The sequence below is a fragment of the Lissotriton helveticus genome, chromosome 7 (genome assembly GCF_964261635.1).
Source record: "Lissotriton helveticus chromosome 7, aLisHel1.1, whole genome shotgun sequence".
Lineage (NCBI taxonomy): Eukaryota > Metazoa > Chordata > Amphibia > Caudata > Salamandridae > Lissotriton > Lissotriton helveticus.
The window spans coordinates 1,919,222,159-1,919,242,748 of record NC_136068.1 but is presented as its reverse complement, the minus strand read 5'-3'; the positions used below and the strand labels follow the sequence as shown (position 1 = coordinate 1,919,242,748).

The 20,590-nt window shown below is 44.8% G+C and overlaps 1 protein-coding gene across 1 annotated transcript in view; it reads left to right on the top strand.

Moving 5' to 3' along the window:
- Positions 1–20,590, top strand: part of PRODH (proline dehydrogenase 1) — a 264,432-nt gene that overhangs the window by 86,272 nt on the left and 157,570 nt on the right. The window contains exons 4-5 of the mRNA XM_078655684.1: positions 11,859–12,008; positions 14,370–14,434. Of these exons, the coding sequence (XP_078511810.1) occupies positions 11,859–12,008; positions 14,370–14,434 (215 nt within the window). The remainder of the gene's footprint in view (positions 1–11,858; positions 12,009–14,369; positions 14,435–20,590) is intronic.

Below are 20,590 nucleotides of genomic sequence, written 5' to 3'. Positions count from 1 at the left end.
AGAAAGATGCCATCGAGTTATGGCGCAAAGAATCTCATAAAAGAACCGAAAAAGAAATCAGAAAGTCAGAATTAAGTAGAGAATCCTCAGAAAGAGCCCAAGAAAGGGAATTAATCGAAATAGGTGAACGAGTTAAAACCGAACAGTCAGACAGACAGAGGAATGCCCTCATTAAGGGTATGTATCCTCTTCTTGCCGAGGGCTTGCCAAAAGCGACCCCGGAGGCATCCAGTAATTTTCCGCCACCATTAGTTCCGACCAAGCTACGTCACAAACAGACCGCAGCTGATATTTTCATCTCGTCCTACTTGGACGACACAGTCCCAGAATATGCAAATCCTGTTCCGCCAGTCCCTGTAAATCATGTAATTCCTGCTCCTCCAGACACCGGAGTACCTGCCACGGTACCCCCGGTCCAGCCTACATTACAATTTCCCGCCGCGCCAGTACGAAGAGTATCAGTCGACGATTCCAGTTTAGGGGCCGCAGGAGGAGGTCCTCCTGGTACCCCGCCACCACACCAACGAGTAACGTTAGTCGAGTTACATGAATGTGCGTTACAGCGTACGCCCAAATATAAGTCCGTTGCAGATATCCGACGAGCTCTTACTGAATGCCGCTATGATCCAGTTGCAGGTGATGATAGTACAGTTATATATTCCATCCGTGTAAGACGGGTGACCGGGTATTTGGACACCCTACCGAATATGAAAGAAGATCTAGACAGAATATATCGTTTCATCCGTACAGGGGATGATCCAGAAAGTATTGGCGAAGCCATGTCTCAAAGGAAAGCTGAGATCCAGCTCATGCTATTAAAGTTTCTGATTAATTGTTTAATAAGAGAACAAGATTACCCGTCCAAAGATCCGGCCGAAATGAGAATCCTGACAAGGTGGAGTGATAATATAGCCGAGGGTAAACACAGAACTATCAGTAGTATAGAGAGTATGTACAAGAGAATTCGTAAGGAAATAATAAAGTTACACGAACAACGTAAAGCAGCACAAGTAAGCGAGAAAGAGAATGACTCTTCTACTGAAGAGGTAGACGACGAGAATCCCGCCAGAATAGCGTATGTAGGAAAATCTAGATTTCCAGACCGCCATTTACGCCTAGAACACAAGTCAGTTTTTCATCACCCAGCACCAGAACAAGGTTCTCTAGAACAAGTATTTCAAGCTATCGATCATATTCTGAAATCACGAATCGGTTATAGTAAGTTAAGTACTATGCATGAACAAGAACTAGCCCGATCAGCAGTCCGATGGATTACTGATTCTACCACTTTTCCAGACGAAATAGTGGCACAAATGTTTCTGAAACTGCCCCCAGCCGAGCAACGACTGGTGGGTATGTATATGATCCAGCACCTCATTACTCTGTATGAGGGTCAACATTCTGATCCAGGTCCGTTACACGATGTCCTGAACGAGTTACTCCAGTATAGATGGAAAGGTTTAGGTACCGATTTAATTAGTGTCATTCTAGAACAGCGCCACAAATATAGAACGTTCCTGAAACCGCATTTTGTTCATGTCTCACCTCCAGAAAGTAAACCCTTTTACATAGACAGACAGAATCCGTTACGAGAAGTACACCCAGTCAGGACAGCAGATGGTGAAATGCAACGAGTGTTTGTTTACACTCCGATTACAAAGATGGAACTCTTAGAGATGAAGAAATTAATTCCCTGTCATGACAAAGATCCAGCAGGGTTCCACCGAGAATTAAAAGACATGCTCCGTATGGGAGAATACACGTATCCAGATATTATTAAAATGCTAAAGGTCCTGTTGCCCGCAGGGGTATACGAGAAACTCAAGGAAAAAGAATGGGAGGTGGGAGAGAAAAAGATCGATTGGGCAGTTCTAGAAGCTGAAGATAAGATACGAGTACCAGGTACCGGTCTTGGAGAGAAATGTAAAGAATTACCTGAATTGTTAATACAAGTTTTGCCCAGGTTATTAGCCACTAAAAAGGAAGACTGGGATGCAATCTCAGCCTGTAAACAGAAACAAGATCAAGACACTAGTGATTTTTATTCTAGATTTGAGAAATGCTTTATTATAAACAGTGGCTTGAAGACGAGTAGCGAGTCGTACCCTCATCTTTTTGTTACTAAATTAGTCAAGAATTCAAGTCCACAAGTTAAGAATCGAGTTTTGAAAGTCGAAAGTACATGGCAAGCTAGTACCCCGTCCCAGATGTTACAGATGCTCCAATATCACCAGAATAGAATCAGAGAAGAGCAAGATCATGAAAGGAAACGTATGAAAGACACGAAAATGAAAGTACTAGTTGCACAATCTGTTCCTCAAGACAGTCAGAAGAGGGGTCCGAATCAAGCCAGTCATCCTGCAGCTCCCGTTAAAGGGACCTGCAATTATTGTAAACAGCCAGGTCATTTCATAAACGAGTGTGCAGTTCTGAAACACAATATAGCTACTGGTAAAACTAAAGAAAGACCACGTCCGCCTAGACAAGAACAAGTTTCACAGACTTCTCAGCCACAGAATGCACAACAGACAGTTCCAGCACCGCAGCCTATTGCTGCAACACAGCATGTTACACAGCAGATGTACCAGTATGCACAGTCTGAGTATCCAGAGTATCAGCAGTACTCATGAAACAGCCTAGAGAGGGAGGTAGGCTTGCCTCTCATCGAGATTCCTGTAGATCAAGAAGGCCCCTATGTTCATAGTCAAGTACTAGGGAAAGACAGAAAGTTTCTGATTGATACAGGGGCAAGTAGGACGACCATCAGTCACGCCGAAGTTCCAGGGGCTCCGCTCTCAGGCTCTAGAAATGTTTCCCTTGGATTTTCAGGAAAGCCTATTGTAAACGAGATATCTAAGCCAGTTACTCTAGAAGTAGGTCCATTGTCCCGCACTACTGATCTGTTACTTACGAAGTCATGTCCAGAAAATCTGTTAGGTATTAGGACACTGAAAGAATTAGGTGCAGTTATTTGCTGTTCCCCCGAGGGAATACGACTGTTTCTACGTGACTTCAAGGGTCACTATGTATTACGAGATTTTGATCCGAGATTGTCTAATGTTCCGCAGCATCTATGGGCGCAAGGTCCAACTGATGTAGGTCTTATGCAAATCACACCCCATCGTGTGACTCTCAAGCCAGGTGTAGTGTTACCACGAATCAGACAGTACAGATTGCCACCTGAGGCTGTAGCAGCCTTATCCAAAATTATTGACGAGCTCATCGCTCAAGGAGTAGTTGTAGAAACTACTTCCAATGTATGTAATTCTCCGATCATTCCAGTCATGAAACGTACTGATCCAAATGCACCCCCAGTATATCGATTAGTGATTGACCTTCGAGAACTCAATAAATGTATTATTCCCCAGTACCCAGTTGTCCCAGATATCTCTTCCCTATTGACAGCCATTGATTCCGAAGCCTCGTTTTTTACAGTCATAGACCTCAAGAACGCGTTTTTCAGTGTCCCCATTCATCCAGACAGCCAGTTTCTTTTCGGATTTTGTTTAAATGGAAGGAGCTATATGTTCACACGAGCTCCTCAAGGTTTCACAGAAAGTCCTAGCATTTACAGTCAAGCACTTAAGAGACAACTAGACAACATTCACATGCCAACAGACACTGCCCTGCTCCAGTATGTCGATGATCTACTGATCACAGCCCGTTCTGAACGTGCTTGCGAACGAGCATCACTTACAGTCTTGTATTTCCTTGCCGAGATGGGGCACAAGGTGTCCCCTTCGAAGCTTCAATTCTGTGTCCAGCAAGTGATCTACTTAGGCCACTTACTGTCCAAGTGGGGTAGGCAGTTGACACCAGACCGTATCCAGTTAATAACGAGTCTTCCTCAGCCCAAGACCCAGAAGGAGGTACGTGCTTTTATCGGCCTTACTTCTTACTGCAGACAATGGATTCCTCAGTATGCATTTCTAGCTAAACCACTAATACAGTTAACGACACAGGAGGCAGCCGTATCGACTGTCCTCCCTTGGACATCTGAACATACACTTAGTTTCAATGAGTTGAAGAAAGCCTTATGCCAAGCTCCAGTTCTAGCTACACCGAACTACAGTAAGCCTTTTACACTTTTCGTCACAGAACGCGAAGGTACAGCATTATCTGTTCTCACACAAGATCAAGCAGGACAATACAAGCCCTGTGCTTATTTTTCGAGCACATTAGATCCTGTAGCCCAGGCTCTGCCTGCGTGCCTCAAGTCAGTTGCAGCCACAGCACTAGCTATCAGACAAAGTGATTCCATAGTATTAGGACATTCCTTGACAGTACAAGTTCCACACTCTGTGGAAGTTCTTTTAAATCGAACACAGACTCAGCACTTGACAATTGCACGTTTAACAGGTTATGAACTGACACTGTTCCAGCCACACATAGAAATCAGACGCTGCAACGTTCTAAATCCTGCTACACTATTACCGTCAGTTAATTCGAATCCTGCCACACATGACTGTGTGGAAGTAGTTAACACCATGACAAAGCCAAGACAAGATCTGACAGATATTCCATTACCAGATCCCGACCTGACACTTTATGTGGATGGTTCATGTATGAGAACAAGTACAGGAGAACTAGTAGCCGCGTATGCAGTGACTACTGACACTGAAGTTATAGAAACACACCGTATTGACACCCTGTCTGCTCAAGCAGCAGAACTAGTTGCTCTGACACAAGCCTGCATACACGCTAAGAACCTGAAAGTTAATGTTTATACAGATTCACGCTACGCATTCGGAATTGTACACGACTTCGGAGTGCTCTGGCAGGAGAGAGGTTTCATGACTTCTCATGGAACCAAGATTCAGCATGGTCTCCTTATTCAAGCTCTGTTAGATGCCATACATTTACCGACATCTATTGCTATCATGAAGTGCAAAGCACATACGAAAGTTACTGACATTATTTCTCAAGGTAATGATCTAGCAGATCGCACAGCCAAGCTTACAGCACAGACTCCAGACATTTCAGTTAATCCGACACAGACACATACTCCAGCTCCGACTACCTGTATGACAGTTAAGGACCCTACTCAAGATGTCATAGATATCCAGTTACATGCTACTCCCGAAGAAATCAAGAAATGGTCCGAACAAGGAGGGGTCCAGACAGATCAGGGATGGGTAACGAAGGGTAGAGCCACATGGTTTCTCCCCGACTCTATGGTTCAAGTCATTATCAATACCGCACATAGTCCAGCCCATTTAGGAGAAAAAGCTATGTTAGACAGTATCCAGAACATTTGGTTCAATAAGCATTTACGAGCTGCAGCCAAGCAGAAAGTCCGTACCTGTATGATATGTTGTCAGTTTAATCCAGGTAAAAGTGTCCCGGTGGAACAAGGTGGATTCCAGCCCCCTGACCACCCTTTTGAAGTCCTCCAGATGGATTATATTCAGATGGAGCGATGTCGAGGTTTCAAGTATGTCCTTGTAGTTGTATGCGCTTTGTCCAGGTGGACAGAGGCATATCCAGTTCCAGATTACACAGCCGCGACCACTGCCAAGCAGTTGGTTCGTGAATTCTTCCCCCGTTACGGACTCCCTAGGGTCGTATATTCTGATGACGGCCAGCCATTCTCATCTGAGCTCATGAAACACATCTCCCTGTTGTTAGGGTACCAGTGGAAGTTCCATTGTGTACGCCATCCTGAAGCAGCCGGTCTCGTAGAGAGACATAACCAGACCCTGAAAATCCGCATTGCCAAAATATGTAAAGAGAAAGGTGTGGACTGGTTAGTAGCTCTGCCAGTCGCTCTGTTTTATATGCACATGGTCGCACATTCCAGATCAGGTCTGTCCCCGTACGAGGTCGTATTCGGCCGCCCCCCTAATATGTGGGGTACACCTAGACCCCGAAGTATTACCGATGTTTCAAGTAATATGCTGACCGATTACCTAGCTTCCTTGATGTCTGCCCTACACTCTTGTCGTTCACAGGTTTCCGCCGCATTTCCAGATAATACCGAGGTGGCACTGCATGACATCGTTCCCGGAAGTTTGGTTCTTGTGAGGAACTTTGATCGTTCAAGTCCGCTGGAGCCTCGCTGGAAGGAGCCAAAACAGGTCCTCCTGGCCACCCGTACTGCCGTCAAGCTGGAAGGCAGGAAGGGCTGGGTCCACCTGTCTCATGTGAAAAAGTTTTATGGACTAAAGACTGTTTCCAAGAATATTTCCGAGGATTTTAAGGATTGCCAAAGTACTATTCTTAAGGACTGTCCCGCAAAAGACAATGATACAAATCCCTCCCTGTTAGAGAAAACTCCGCAACAGGAGTATAAGCTAAAATTAAGGTCTAGTAAAATAAGTCAGCCAGTTTGATTGTCTAAGTCCTCCCCTAGGTGAAACGGTTAGACCGGTTTCTGACATGTATAAAATAGACCCCCATAGTGAGAGAGTTAGTCAAAACTCAATCCGATGTATCGTTTTTCTAAGTTTCATATTGTTTTTCAGCCTCATGATTACCTGCACAGGTTATGCATTTTATTTGTGTTTTCCAGTTTCTCATGTGAATAAGTCTTCTATTGTTACAGTAGAGCACACGTTTAGTGATCTGCCTCCTCATGAACTATCTTATCGTCTTGCTATGCGTAATAATTCCGTTATCCGCATGTTACATTATTCACACCAGACCAGCAATGCCACTAATTGTTGGGTGTGTGGTCGACTCCCCCCTTTCCAGACACCGAAGGGAGTTCTGCCACTGTTTCCTTATCCATTTTCACATAATGGTTCGTGTGGAGCATGGTCCACGTTAACGTCATCCTCAACAGATATGTCTTTTCTTAACAGTACATGTTTTCCAGACAAGCAAGGTCTTCCCCACAGAACAGGGCTAGATCTAGAAAATGAAGTTTATAATTTGGGTAATTATTCTTCGAATTTTATGGTCCTGAATGTTCAGTCTGATACTACTCCAGACTTCCCTGCTATGTCAGTATTACCAGTCAAAGGCGAATTATGTGTCCAAAAGAATGGTTCCGTACATGTAGGACATAGTGATTGTACTACTATTGTCAAGTATAGTGACAGTGGGAAATCTATTTTTAAAGCTTCACGTCATTCTTATTTTGTTTGTGGTCAGACCGCATATGTCCGTCTGCCCCTCGATTGGGAGGGAACCTGTTACATTGCCTTCCTACTGCCACCAGTTTTTCTAGCCCCACCTGACTACCATAGGAATTCCCACCTAGTACATATCAGACACAAGAGAGACCTCCCGATTGTCGATTATACTGAAACTGCTATAGAACAATATATAGATATCAATAAAGGTGTCTTCCCTTATTTAGGTACTGTTGTGAATAGTAAACTGATACGTAGATTAACCAGAACACTCGAAGCAGTAGTGATTGAGACTACTTCTGCTCTAGGTAATTTAACCGAAGAGCAATCCTTTATGAGAATTGTCGTGCTCCAGAATCGTATCGTCCTTGACGTCATACTGGCCGATAGGGGCGGGGCATGTAGAGTCATTGGATCTAGTTGCTGCATTTTCATTCCTAATAACGCGCCGTCTGTTTATTCAGCTATAACCAGACTCCATAAAATTGCCCATATGTTACACCAAGATCCAGGCACCTGGACATGGTCCGGTTGGTTCTGGAATATGATTTCCGCCTGGGGATGGAAAGTATTGTCCTTTCTAGGTATTGCAGTAGCGATCATATTCAGTTGTTGCCTTTGTATACAATGTGGCCCTGCGATTTGTGGCATTTGTGCTACCTCTTGTATTCCTAGTCCCAAGTCCCGTTCTAAATCCAGTCCCAAGAAAATTCGAGACGAGCAAATGATACTATATGAAATGATAGATGGTATCATGAATATTGATGTTTCCTGATGGAAACGTAGTGACAAGGAGGGAATGTGGAAAAGTAAATTTTGCCATGTTCTGTGTCCCTACGTGATCCCCATCTTATGTTGTATGTGCATGATTAATATGCATATGTATTCCCCATGATCGATTAAAGACGCAATTACAGTTGTGTCCATCTCTAGTATGCCAGTTCCCAGTTCTCGTGAATACTACGAATATCAGGCCTATGTAAAGTTACGTTGCCACGTTTCTCAGTGTGCACGTTATTTCATTGTAAAGTCCCCGTTTCTAGGCCTCAAAAGGGCCCGGACACCAGATTCAACTCCTGTCTCCTGAGCCCTCGCTGAGGAGCGATACAGCCCCCACCTGTATCCTCGACCCTTCACTTACTTCCTGCCTCGCAGTGCCCGGTTCAGCCTGGCTCTGCCTACGAGTCTGCCAAGAGTATGTTATGATTCTAGTTATCAGTCCAGCCCTCCTTCTCTGCATTCCTAAGCTACTGAATCGCATCAATAGTTTCCGTCATCGTCTAGCCCTTACGTCTCCATGTAAGAGAAATACTGTATTTATGGTCATTTAATATTCTTCATCACGCACTACATGTAGAATAATGCATGCTCCAGTCTTAGAGTCTGTTAGCCTCTCCCCTCCTGACTCTTAGTTTATATCAACATGTTCTCTAAACATCAGATACTAGATATTGTTTAGGCACATGTCGCCCTGACTCTCCAGACTCCAGTCTCTGCTCCTAGTACAGAGTTCATAGCCCCCAGCTTCTCCTAGTAACACGTCATTGTCAGCTTGCGCGCACCATTAGGTTAGAGGTCCCGGCTCCTTAGGTAGCCCCCTCCATGTTTCCGCCCCATTTATGACATATTCTGTTACGTTTACATCACATGTCTATGTATACGCCTCCTGTTACACCCACTTTCACCCTTATCTTTCGCGACTGCTATTGACCACACCCACTGCTCCGCCTATTGTATGTATTGTAATGCAACTGTTTTAGTATATATGCTTGTGTACTGTTATTAAAGTTAGCGCGCTCATCCCAGATCCAGCCCCGGCAGCTGCCGGGCTCTGCCATCCTATTCCTGTGCAGGTTGTCCTGTTCCTGTCCTTTATGCTGTATTAAACCTGCAAACTCCTACTACCTCGAATCTTGACTCTTATTTATTGAGCTATCTGTTATTACTATGTCCAGTCAAACCTAGATCCGGTATTATTTATTTATATACCACACATGTTAGAGCTTTTCCGCCGCGGTCGGAAGGCGACCGCGGCGGAAAAGCTGCGGACCGATTTTGAGACCCACCGCCATCCTAATTTGGCGGTGGGTCTTTGGAGCCTCCCCAGCGGTTTTCCCGCATCCTCCGGGCCGGCTTTGGCTTCCGCCGGCCCGGAGGATGCGGGAAACCGCGATCGTAATGTGCCCCTTAATCATGTCCCCACAACTCGAAAAAAATAATCCATGGTGGCTAGTAGTATTCCTGTTTGCTGCAATGCACACACTAGTAAACCGATTAGAGAGACATAGCTGCTGCCACCCTCGGACTTGGAGGTGCCCACTGGGGGGGGGGGGGCAGGGTGGAAACAGTCTTCCACCGGACGTGTGCTGACTTCACTTACCTGCTCCTGGCTCTGTCAAGTGACATCTGTGATGTCAGCACGCTGTATGGCGCACAGACTGCAATGATGGGCGGGGATATAGGCCCAAGGAATTGATGGAAGTGGAAACCTCTGGTGTGCGCACCGGAGGTTCCCCCACACCTCCCCTCTGGGTGACCCATTGACGTCCTCTACACTATGGCGGTAGTGCGGAGTATGTCAACAGATGATCCTCAGAACTAGAGTGGACCCTAGTGCAGCAGGTGTGTTCTCTTCACCTTCAAAATGAGCTATAATTGAGTGCATTAAGGCACTGCTTGTCACATCTGTCTCCAGAAATACTGGTTCCTTACACTAATTCATGCCCTTGCCTGAAGCAGGCTGCCGCATTCATATGTTTTAAATAATTATTTGTGATCTGTGCTTCTAACTGAAAATCCGTCCCCTTATTAATCCCCCGGATAAATTCCCTCGCCAGAGGGGATATGGGACCTTGGAATAGCCTGCTGGGTGCTTGGTTTGCACATGGTTTTGTTGCAGGCTTCTTGTTTGACCTCATCTCATCTTCCTCTGGGGAGTGTCTGAATGTCTCCAAGGAGCTGCACGCGTCAGTGGAACAGTCGTTCTCCCACATACGCTCCAGGGCTGGGTCCTAGAGTGATTTGGGGGACATGGATCTGTCGTAAGGGCCTACCTCTGCTGACTGTTTGAGGGTCACCCTACCTGTCTCACCTCTCTCCCTGGGCAGGGCTCCTTGTTGGTGGCCTTGTTCCTTGACTTCAGCATTGGTGTTGTCCTCAGACTGTGCTCCTGACCAGCGGATGGTCCCCGGTTGCTTTCCGGCATCATTCCTTGTGCTGACACATGTTCATCCAGCTTTCCTGCCGTAGACCCACTGCAAGGGCCACCTTTCACTCAGGCTTTGCAATGGTTTCTGTCGCGGCGATTGACCTTTTTGATGTTAACATTGGTTCAGTCTCGACACTTCCTGTTCTGCTGTCGGAGGCATTATCAGCATTGTTGGCTTAGATGTCTGCATTGGTGTGGAAGATGGCTTCTTCCTTAACTCCACCTCACTTTTCCCTTGAAGACCTACCGTTTTTGCTGGCTTTAGCAACTGCACTTTTTTTCGTGATCCTCATTTGTAGTGCTGTAGTTATGTGTTAGATTTCACCCGCCAATTAGTGCTCTATGGCCAAGGTTTTTTTTTTTACTCCTTAGCGTTTGTACTTGCCCCTTGGTTGCTGCTACTGTCCTTGTTTAGCTTGCTTTTGGTTTGGTATTTGTGTCTTTGAGTATACTCTTCTTGTCGGTGGGTAGTGTGGTGTGTCTAACCAGTCTTGCGACACGATTTGTCGTCTGTGCTCCTCAGATGCACCTGCATTGGCTTCTGCTTTGGAATAGGTTCAGGTGGTGAGGAATCTGTGATAGAAGTATCCACCAGGTGACAAGATTTCTGGTGGATTCGTTCCTTGCAGATTCCTCCCGTTCAGTTAGTCTCTACGCTCTGAGGAACGGTTATGTGGTTACTTTGGTGTCTGGGAGATTTTCTGCACTGCCCCCTCACTTTTTTTTTTTTTTTAGTTCCATTTCCTCCTACAAAAAAGAATGGAAACTGATGTCAACATACTGGGTGTTGCCTTATGTGGCTCTGTGATGTCACATCCAGGGGAGTAGCTAGAGAGTTGAGACACAGCCACGGATTCACTTGCACAGGAGAGCAAGTTCAGATTTCTGTATTGTGCCTGTTCTTTGGGAGAATTCATGAGGTGAGGAATCTGCATGTAGAGAATATACCAGAAAAAGGATCCTGAAGGAAAGTTTTTTTTTTTTATTTCTGACGACACGAGGGTTGAAAACTACCAGTGTCAAGGTGGTAGGTGTGATAGGCTCATTTTAAGAGGGTACTATTCTTTTTAGATTACTGCGCAGTAGAACGCATAATTGCCAAACTGGGAAGTGAAAATAGCGATTTTCGTGATTGCGCACCATCTGTACCGGAGAGATTCAGCGGCTACTGGTGATTGGCATGGTGGGCAGTGAGTAATGATGGACGTATGTGGCAATATTCCCTGAAGTCTCCCAATGAATATTGCATGCAAGTGTGATCCAAGTGCTTGCGAAATTCTAGGTGCCATTCACAGAGAACGAGTCCGCAGCGTTAGCAACATCCTGACCAAATTCTGCATTATGCCTTCTTGTCAAATTCCTGATCTTGCTTAGAAGTGGTCGATGCGCATATCATCCTAATAAAATTATTTTGCTTTTATAATTAATGACCTGGACTGGTCAAGAGATTTATTTGCAGCCAAAATTTTTTGTGCATATGGCTTATTGAGGTTTATTTTGCATAGATATTCAAATGTGTTTTAAGTGAAGGATATGCAGGTTCAACCAGCCAAACTTGTGTTAATTCCTTACAGGTGAAGGTTCCCGGGAGAAAAAATACCAGGTCCAGCCTGGTTTTGGTGATCGACGGGGAGGTGTTACCTGTGCTCGCACGTACTTCTATGCGGACGAAGCCAAATGTGACCAACACATGGAGACTTTCCTGGGATGTATCGAGGCCTCCGGTTTGTTCCAGCTGTAGCTTGGATCTTAGCCGTATTCTAAGATTGGAACTAGATGTTCATGTAGTCCGCACCCTATCTAGGGATTTTACAACTTTCCTTCACTCATTTATATACCTAAGATGTGAGCCAACGTCCATTCTTACGTAGTTCCTGCGGTGCACAAACCCATAGAACCCCTCGCTTTCAAAATCCAGGTTTGGGGTGAACCCCTTCTACCCGGTGCAGAGGCTGTGTGCGCTCCCAGAGCTGTGGCCAGAATTAATGAGGCTCCCTCCTCTGCGGTCACTGAAAACCACTGGTTGTTGGGAAAGCTTTCCTCCTACTGCGTTTGTGCCAGCCTGGATATGGGAACAGAGGCTGGGCCTTTCCAAGTGCCACCTAACATTTGCTTAAAACAGGGCTAGCCCCTTTGAAGTTCATTAAGTACCTGGGCTCACCCCAACTGGTCTTCCTGCCAGGTGAGGATACATCTTCCCATTCCCAGGCCTTTGTCTCTGATCTGGGGCAGTCTTCACACCTTTTTCACGACTAAGTATAGGCTGGGCATTTGGTGGAGATATGATACCAAGTACCCTCTAGCACCTTCAGTCAGGGTAAAGGTAACTTTTTTAAAGTTATCTTTCCAATATATTGAATAAAATCCAATTTCACTATTAGATTGCATTTTTATTAAATATAAAAATAAATCTGTGAGTGGAGTCTGTAGCTAGTTCAGGTCAAAAGTTCTAGATTTAATTATCAAATCTATACTTTGACTTTTCCTGTGTACCAGTTATTGGTTGGCCATTGACCATGTTTGTCACTGGGGGCAACATGTGATGAGATGTTTGTCGATAACTGGCAGAGAACAAAGTTTGGCTTCTTGAATCCAGTTGAACAAGAGATATTTGAGGTTTAGAAAAAATGTCTACCTTTTAGCAGCATATTCAAGGCATAAAATGTGAATAGTATCAAATTATTCATCTGGTCCTTTACACTAGTTTTTTTTTTATAATGCTGCTGAATTTTCCCTGCTTCCAGTTCATAGCGTCACTGAGGTAACCTTTACACTTTAGAATTTGTAGTCTCCTAGGTGCATTTGGTTTTATTGGTCGAAAAATGTTTTAAACTCCATGCAGCTAATCCAAACTGTGCCCTCTGGCTAACGATGAACAGAGTATTCACAGAAATGTCTAATGGCAACACAGGCCATGTTTTTTTTATTCTGTGGGAGTAGATTATAGAAAATATGGAAACTGAGTGTTTGACAGAAATGTGAGTACCTTTCACAAGGCTCTTGTGTGGAAGTTTTTTTTACACATTTATTTGATTTGCTTCTAGAAGGACATTTGAACATGATTCACACAGCTGTAATACAATTATTCATGCAATAGCACAAGCACTAGAGCGAGGCAGTAAGAGTTCTAGGGTAAAGGGGAAGGTGAACAGTGTGGTGTCAACCTGTTATGAATTAACTTTGAACCGGGGGCAGTGTGTTCACTTCGTTTCCAAAACAGATTCTCTGTCCAACTAGGACATCTCATGCCTCTCGTTCGAGATTGATGGGCGGGAGAACAATCCGGTTCATCAGCGAATGGCACACTTCTGACTCTGACATTGGCCCAACCAGACACTTACTTGGATGTTTTCCCGAAACCAGCTTCTTAAGATGTCCCAGCCATGGTCTAATGCACAGAGCATTTGTCATAGGTCCACACCGTGACAGTTACCACATGTTCTTAAAGAAGGTGTAATCACAATGTGTACTGGTCTTTGAGAGAGAACTCAATGCCATTTCCTCCAGCACAGGATAATGTTTTGTATAATGAGGTGTTCAAAGGGTTGCACCATCTTTTCAGAATCTTGTAGACCACGGAGACTCTTTGCTTCAACCAGTTGTACCCCTCGTGTTGCTAGGCCACATCACCCATTGTAAAACACAAATATAAACACCCCCGCCCCAACCCTCTCCCTGCTTTTATAGGACATTAGAAGCTAGGATGTAGTACTACCGCTAGGACTCGAAGATTGATGGCGAGCAGAGGGGAGTAGCAGCAGCAACCGTGAATTGACAGTGGTGATCGATGGTTCAAATACACTTCAGGTTGTTTTAATGAGTGCTGCAGAGAGGCCAAACAAGTTGAGATGTTTGAATTTAAACTTCCTGGCAGCAGTGAATGGCCTTTTCCAATCATGTGTCCTCTGGTGGCAGCCAGTGACATATGCCTTACATTGTCCACCATGTTCTAGAGACCACTGAGGAAGGGCACAATTCATCTACAGTTTAGTATATCCTCAAAGGGAGGTTCGATATAGTACTTATTAATTATTGACTTGAACCTATTGCAAAGCATTTCATGGCTAATCTTGGTTCCTTTGCAGGTGGCAGCTCTGAAGATGGTTTCTCTGCCATCAAGCTCACTGCTTTGGGAAGACCTCAGTTTTTGGTGAGTACAAAGAATTAGTAGAAGTCGAGTGATTCTGTTTGTAGAATAGATTGAGTTGTTAGATCAAGAAACGTGGCAACTGATCCACTCCACTGTCAATTCATTGGTATCCTAGCAGGCACAGTTTCCCCATCGGTGGCGCTTTTACTGCTGCCCACAAAAGATTAGTTGCACGACGCAAAGGATAGTCGATAGGTCCCTACTGGCATGAATGCAGCATGTATGCAATGTTTGTGCTCCAGTGTCCATTGTCATCGGTTGATGCCAACTCAGCAGGAACGTGTGCTGATAACCTACAAGTTTCCCTCTTGGATGCCAACCTACTGAGCACTTGCAGCCATCTACTTACACCCAAATTGAAGTAAAACTGGGAACTAACAGTGATGCAGTCTCTGTTCAAGAATCCGGGTGGACGAAATCGTAGCACTCATAATAATATCAAGCGAATAAATTTGATGTAGGAATACAAATATTGTTGGGCATGCAAGTCATGAGAGGAGCTCAGGTAACAAATGCTGCTTTACGCAGTTAAGGAGAACAGATTCCTAGAGAGTGTAAACGGAAGATTATTACCATCAATACAAGAATTGACAAGTGGGCCACCAAGATGAGGCCTATTTGCTTAGTTTTTGTAAAAATCATGTACAATCGGGTATATAATGTTTTTAGTGGATATAGAAATGTGCTGACTAAAGTGGTAAAACGGTGGCAGCAAAAGCTATGAACAGAACAGTATCAGGCTGTCTGTTGTACACACAGGAGTAGCCACAAAAGCTGTGAACTTAAAAAAAAAAAAAAGTGGCTTGGTGCATATTTATGTATTCTTTTCAATCTCCTTTAATTTTGCTTTCTACTGGTTGGATTTTGTTTCAATTTTTTTCTCTTTGACAGTCCGGGAATTTCAAGTTAAATGTAAACAACATTGTAAAACGTTTGGCCATAAAGGGAGATGTCTAATCTTGTTTAAAATGTAACTTGCAATTCCCAGACTGTCAAACACAAATAAATTAAAACAACCAGTATAAAACTCCAAAAGAAATGTAAGATTGCACGTCGCCATTGATAACAAGACCGTGCTTGGAGGTACAAAGCTTGCTTCCATACTTCTGAAGAGAAAGGCTGGAATGCGAAATGCTTTCTACTGTTATTGAAGTGGAAACAGCCTTCGTGATACCTCAAAAGGATAGGGGAAGGAACAGTCTAAAAAAGACTAAAAATTGGCACTTGTTGATGTATAAAAAAACATTAGAAATAAAACAAAACCTGAAATGTAAAAAAGTTAAATTGTAATTGACCGTTTTTGAAGATGAATTTCATACCCAGAATATCCTACCCAAGTTTGCTAGGAGTATTGCCATTTTTCAGTAATGTGTGTGAATGACTTTCCCATTTTTCCATCTTTATGCTAGTCTTTTTATTTTTATTACCTTTTTGCGGGGAGGGATCCTCTCCCTCACCTCCTTCTTAATTTCTTTAGTTTTTAATAGTAAGTTTATTCACATTTTATTGTTTTTTAAATTAAATCTACAAACCTGGATTTGCAATGGAATTTTGCTATATAGCTACCTTGTCTGCTTCCCACCTTTAGTCTTTGCTATTATTGGAGAAAAAAGTTCAAGTCTTTGAGTTTGTTTTGTAGGTTATGCTGTTAATATTAATTTGTATGACACACTAATCGCTCGAGAGGGTATCTAGGTACTTGGGCAGGTATGTGGTCTTATGTGGTCCCCAAGGTGCTCATACGAAGAGCCAGGTATTCAGCTGCTTGCGGAACTCAAGAATTGAGGGAAAGGTTCTGATTTGTTGGTCTTTCCATTTTCTTGGCTGAGATGTAGGAGAATGAGCGACCTCCTGTTTTGCTTTTGCGGATGCAAGGAATGAATGAGGTGGAGCAAAGGTGTCTGGTGGGTTGGTGAAAGTGTATGCGGGCATTCTGGTCCCATGTTGTGTAGGGCTTTGTATGTGTGCATAAGAAGTTTGAATTTTCTGCGCTTCTGAATGGGAAGTAGAGTATGAGTCTTGAGAACGTGTTCTGTATGGTCTGGAGTCTGTGTAGGAGTTTGGAGATTCCCGTGTAGAGTGTTGCTGTAGTCCAGCCTGCTAGTGTAGGCGATGAAATCTAATGTATGACTGTATCCTGCATGTGTTTAGGACTCATGTATTCAGAACGCCGTCTTCTGAACGAACGCGTCTTTAGGACACGTGTTCAGCGCGCAGGTCATTTTAACGATTTGCCTTAGAAGGATGCTGGATGTTGTAATAGTTTTAATTTACTATTCCAACTCCAGTCTGTGCAACAGTAGGGAAGGTGTTGGATTTTAAATCCAACACCATTTCACTAATGAGCCCCCTAAATGCAAGTCGTTAAAACGACTTGCATGCAAATGCGTTATATTGTCAGCGCTGTGTTGGCACAGCGTGATTCCGGCTTCGTCCAAAAGGACGTTTCCCGATGAAATCGTATGGCACCCTAATCACCTTTGATAAGTGGGGTATTTTGAGAATAAGGCTGGCTGCTGTAAGCTCTCTATTTAGCACACTTTCATATTACCTTCTCAGCAGTGCGGTGTGCCGTACTATGATTGTGAGGTCAGGACAACACCTGATTTTGAGGCAATAACTATTTCAATGAGATTTGAATGTCTGCGAACAACAGTTCACTCTTCAGTGTTCTTTGGCAGGATTCAGTTTGTTTTTGAACAGTCCTTGCCAGCGTCTATAATGATGCCAGAACACTTGGAGTTGAAAGAAGGCATTTGTTTTCTTTCTCTTTACCATTAGGATCTAGAGTTGTTATGCCTTTCAAGCCTGAACACTGGCTTCAAGATACTCTTACCTTTGTGTACTATCTTAGAATCCTTGTTTGGCATGTGTGAGGACACATAAATACTTTTGTCTCTGGTCGGATCACTCCATACAGAGTAGTATTAGTTTTACAACCACATTTGTGAATCTGTGTAGGATCCAGTCCTGAGAGAAGAAAGCTTCTTGCCTACAGTATTGATTCTCCTGTGAGGATCTCTCACCTCAACACTAGTTCATTTTTGTGGCCCCTACAGAATCGAATAGAGTCCAAGATAATCCTAGAGAGGTGGATTTGAAGCCTGTTGATTCCGTGATTAGATGCGGAAATATGGTGTTAACATGGAGACCATAATGGAATGAGGCGATCATTTGTCTGGAATCCTAACTGGTGTTGGAGCTAGGATTATTCTAACCAGAATGTTGTAGCGTGAATCTTTCTGGATTCACTATGCTATGCATTATTCCGCGGTCTAGTGGTTGGGTCCGGAAACGTAGTCTTTTTTTTCTGTTTTTTTTTTTTTTCCGTAGCCCAGGTGGGCATTGACGTCTCACCTTTTGGTGTCCTTCCTGTGACGTCTGCATGCTTCCTGTGGAAGCTCCCACCTTTGGGCGCCATCTTCAGATTCTTTTTTCCGCCGTTGGGTCTGGATAGTTATCGTGATGTTCCAGAGTTTTTGGAGAAAAGAAGAGGAAAAAGACACGAAAACCCCGAAAAAGGTTTGGAAAATACATCTGCAAGCAAGAACACTGAACCGGGACGACGAAGAGGAAGGAGAACATCGAAAGCTTCGATGTCCAACGGAGAATGCGCACACAGGGGGCAAATTCTGCTGCAATTGCCACCACAAGTACGTACAGATGGATCAGCATCCGGTTTGCAACCTCTGCCTGCCGGTCAACCACGAGAGCAAGGATTGCAACGCCTGCTCCGCTTTTACCCCGAAGACGCTCAGGGTAAGAGAGAGACAGAGGAGAGCCAACTACAACATGCAAGGCCACGGTCAACCTCCATCGCTCCAGGACTTGGGCCTCTCCATTGGGAAGAGAACAACATCGCTGAGTGACCAGATGACTACACGGTCGTAGAGACCGATGTGAAAACAACAAAGGAGGTAAGAGACGTCGACCCCTAAGACACCGACAGACTCGAAAATCAGAGTTAGACTCTCGAAAAACAGTCAAAGTCCTCGAAAGGAGCACTGGCGCCGAAACATTCGACGGACGCAGCTGCATCCAGGGACAAACAGCCCAGCGGATCCTTCAAAAAGGACTCCCAATCGGTGAAATCTCAAGACCAGCCTAGGTCGTCGAAGCACGTCCCCGAAAAGGCGCGCTCTATGCCGAAGGAAAAGGACCCGAAGGCAACTTTGACATCGAAGAGGTCTTCCGAAACCCTCGACGCCGAACAGGCCGCCGAGATGGAGAGGAAGAAGAGAAGGCTCGAGGCCGAAATGGACAACATCCTGCAAAGGCAAAGGGTGTTCGACGAACGGATGAAGACGTTCACCATCCCGTCGAAGCCGACGACCATCGTTGAGGACAAAGAGGAGTTCGACGCCGAAGGGCCGCCGAAAACTCCGGAGCCCCAAGAACACCAAGAGGAAGAAGGCCTTTACTATTACGAGGGAGAAGGCGACGAAGACTGGCAAACTAGTTTAGGCTCGGCATCCTCGGTGTCCCAGGACCTAGATTGGCAGGACCTCGACACCGAAAGCCCGGATGAGGCCGTAGACACGTATCCTTCGAGGCCTTTGCCGCCAGATGACATTGGCATCTACAATATGGTCATCGGGAACGCGGCAACAGCATATGGGGTGAAACTGGAGGAAGAAAAACCAAAAGCCTGCTTCCTCTTAGAGACATTGCTTCCAACACAAACTAGGTGTCAATTCCTCCCCATGCTCCCAAGTGTCCTGGACCAAAGATTTATAAGAACTAAAATCAGGGATCAACGAACATGTAACACCAGTAGGAGGCAGACTAAACACTGAAAATAATGACAGACAAATGGATACTGAACATCATACAGTTTGGATATTGCATAGATCTGGAAAAGAAGCCTCCAAACAGGAAACCAAAAAGGAAGACGCGCTCTGCAAAAGAACTAGCGCTACTCCTAGAGGAAGCACAACAACTTCTCCACAAGGAGGCGATAGAAACGGTACCATTCAAAGAAAGAAACAAGGGAGGGTACTACTTCCTCGTACCTAAAGTGGACGAAATGTTAAGACCCATCCTGGATCTGCGGTTCCTAAACCAATACATAAAAACTAAAATAAAACAAAATGACATCCCTACAAGAAGTCATCCCTCAGATAAGGGACAGAGATTTTATGTCCACAATGGACCTCATAGATGCCTACCTACACATTCCAATGAACAGACAACACAAACATCTACTGAGGTTTTCCATAGACAAAGCGCACAACCAGTTCACAGCCCTGGCCTGCGGACTAAAATCCCCACCAAGGGTCTTCACCAAGTGCCTCGCAGCAGTAGCAGTGCACCTACGGAGGGAAGGGATTCATGTATACCCCTACCTCGACGACTGGCTAACAAAAGCAAGTTCCTACAAACTATGCCAAAGACATGCACAGCGGGTCACAGACGCTGACAGAACTGGGATTCTCAATACACTGGGGGAAATCCTCAATGGAACCAGCACATGTGAAGATCTTCCCAGGCGCACAGATCAACACCATACAGAGCAAGGTGTTCCCAGCAACAAGAGCACACTTGCTGAAGGAGACATGTCAATACCAGAAGGAGAGAGCTCTGACAGTGAGGACAGCGAGCAAGCTAATGGGGATGATGGCGTCCTGCATACACCTAGTCCCCAATATACAACTCCACATGAGACCATTCCAGGAATGGCTCCAACAGCAATGGTCACAAGCTACAGGGAGTTGGGAAGATCTAGTGGTTGTAATGCACGCAGTGCAGGAGGAGATAGTTATGTTCTCCTTGTTCCACCACGCTAAGGGGAAAACTTTAACACCACCAAACCCAACAGTGACCATCACCACAGACTCATCCCAGAGGGGATGGAGAGCACACATGAACCAGCTCAAGGTGCGGGGTCTGTGGACTCCAACAGATGCGATCAAGCACATCAACTACCTAGAACTAAAGACCATGTTCCTTGCCCTAAAAGCCTTCCAGAAAAGATTGTACAAGCAGAGTGTTGATACAAACCGACAACAATGTTCTACATCAACAAACAGGGAGGAACACAATCAGTTGCACTATCCAACCTAGCGCAGGAGATATTGAGATGGGCCATCCCACGAAAAATAGACCTCCTGGCTATGCACCTACCAGGAAAAGACAACGTGGAGGAAGACCGGCTCA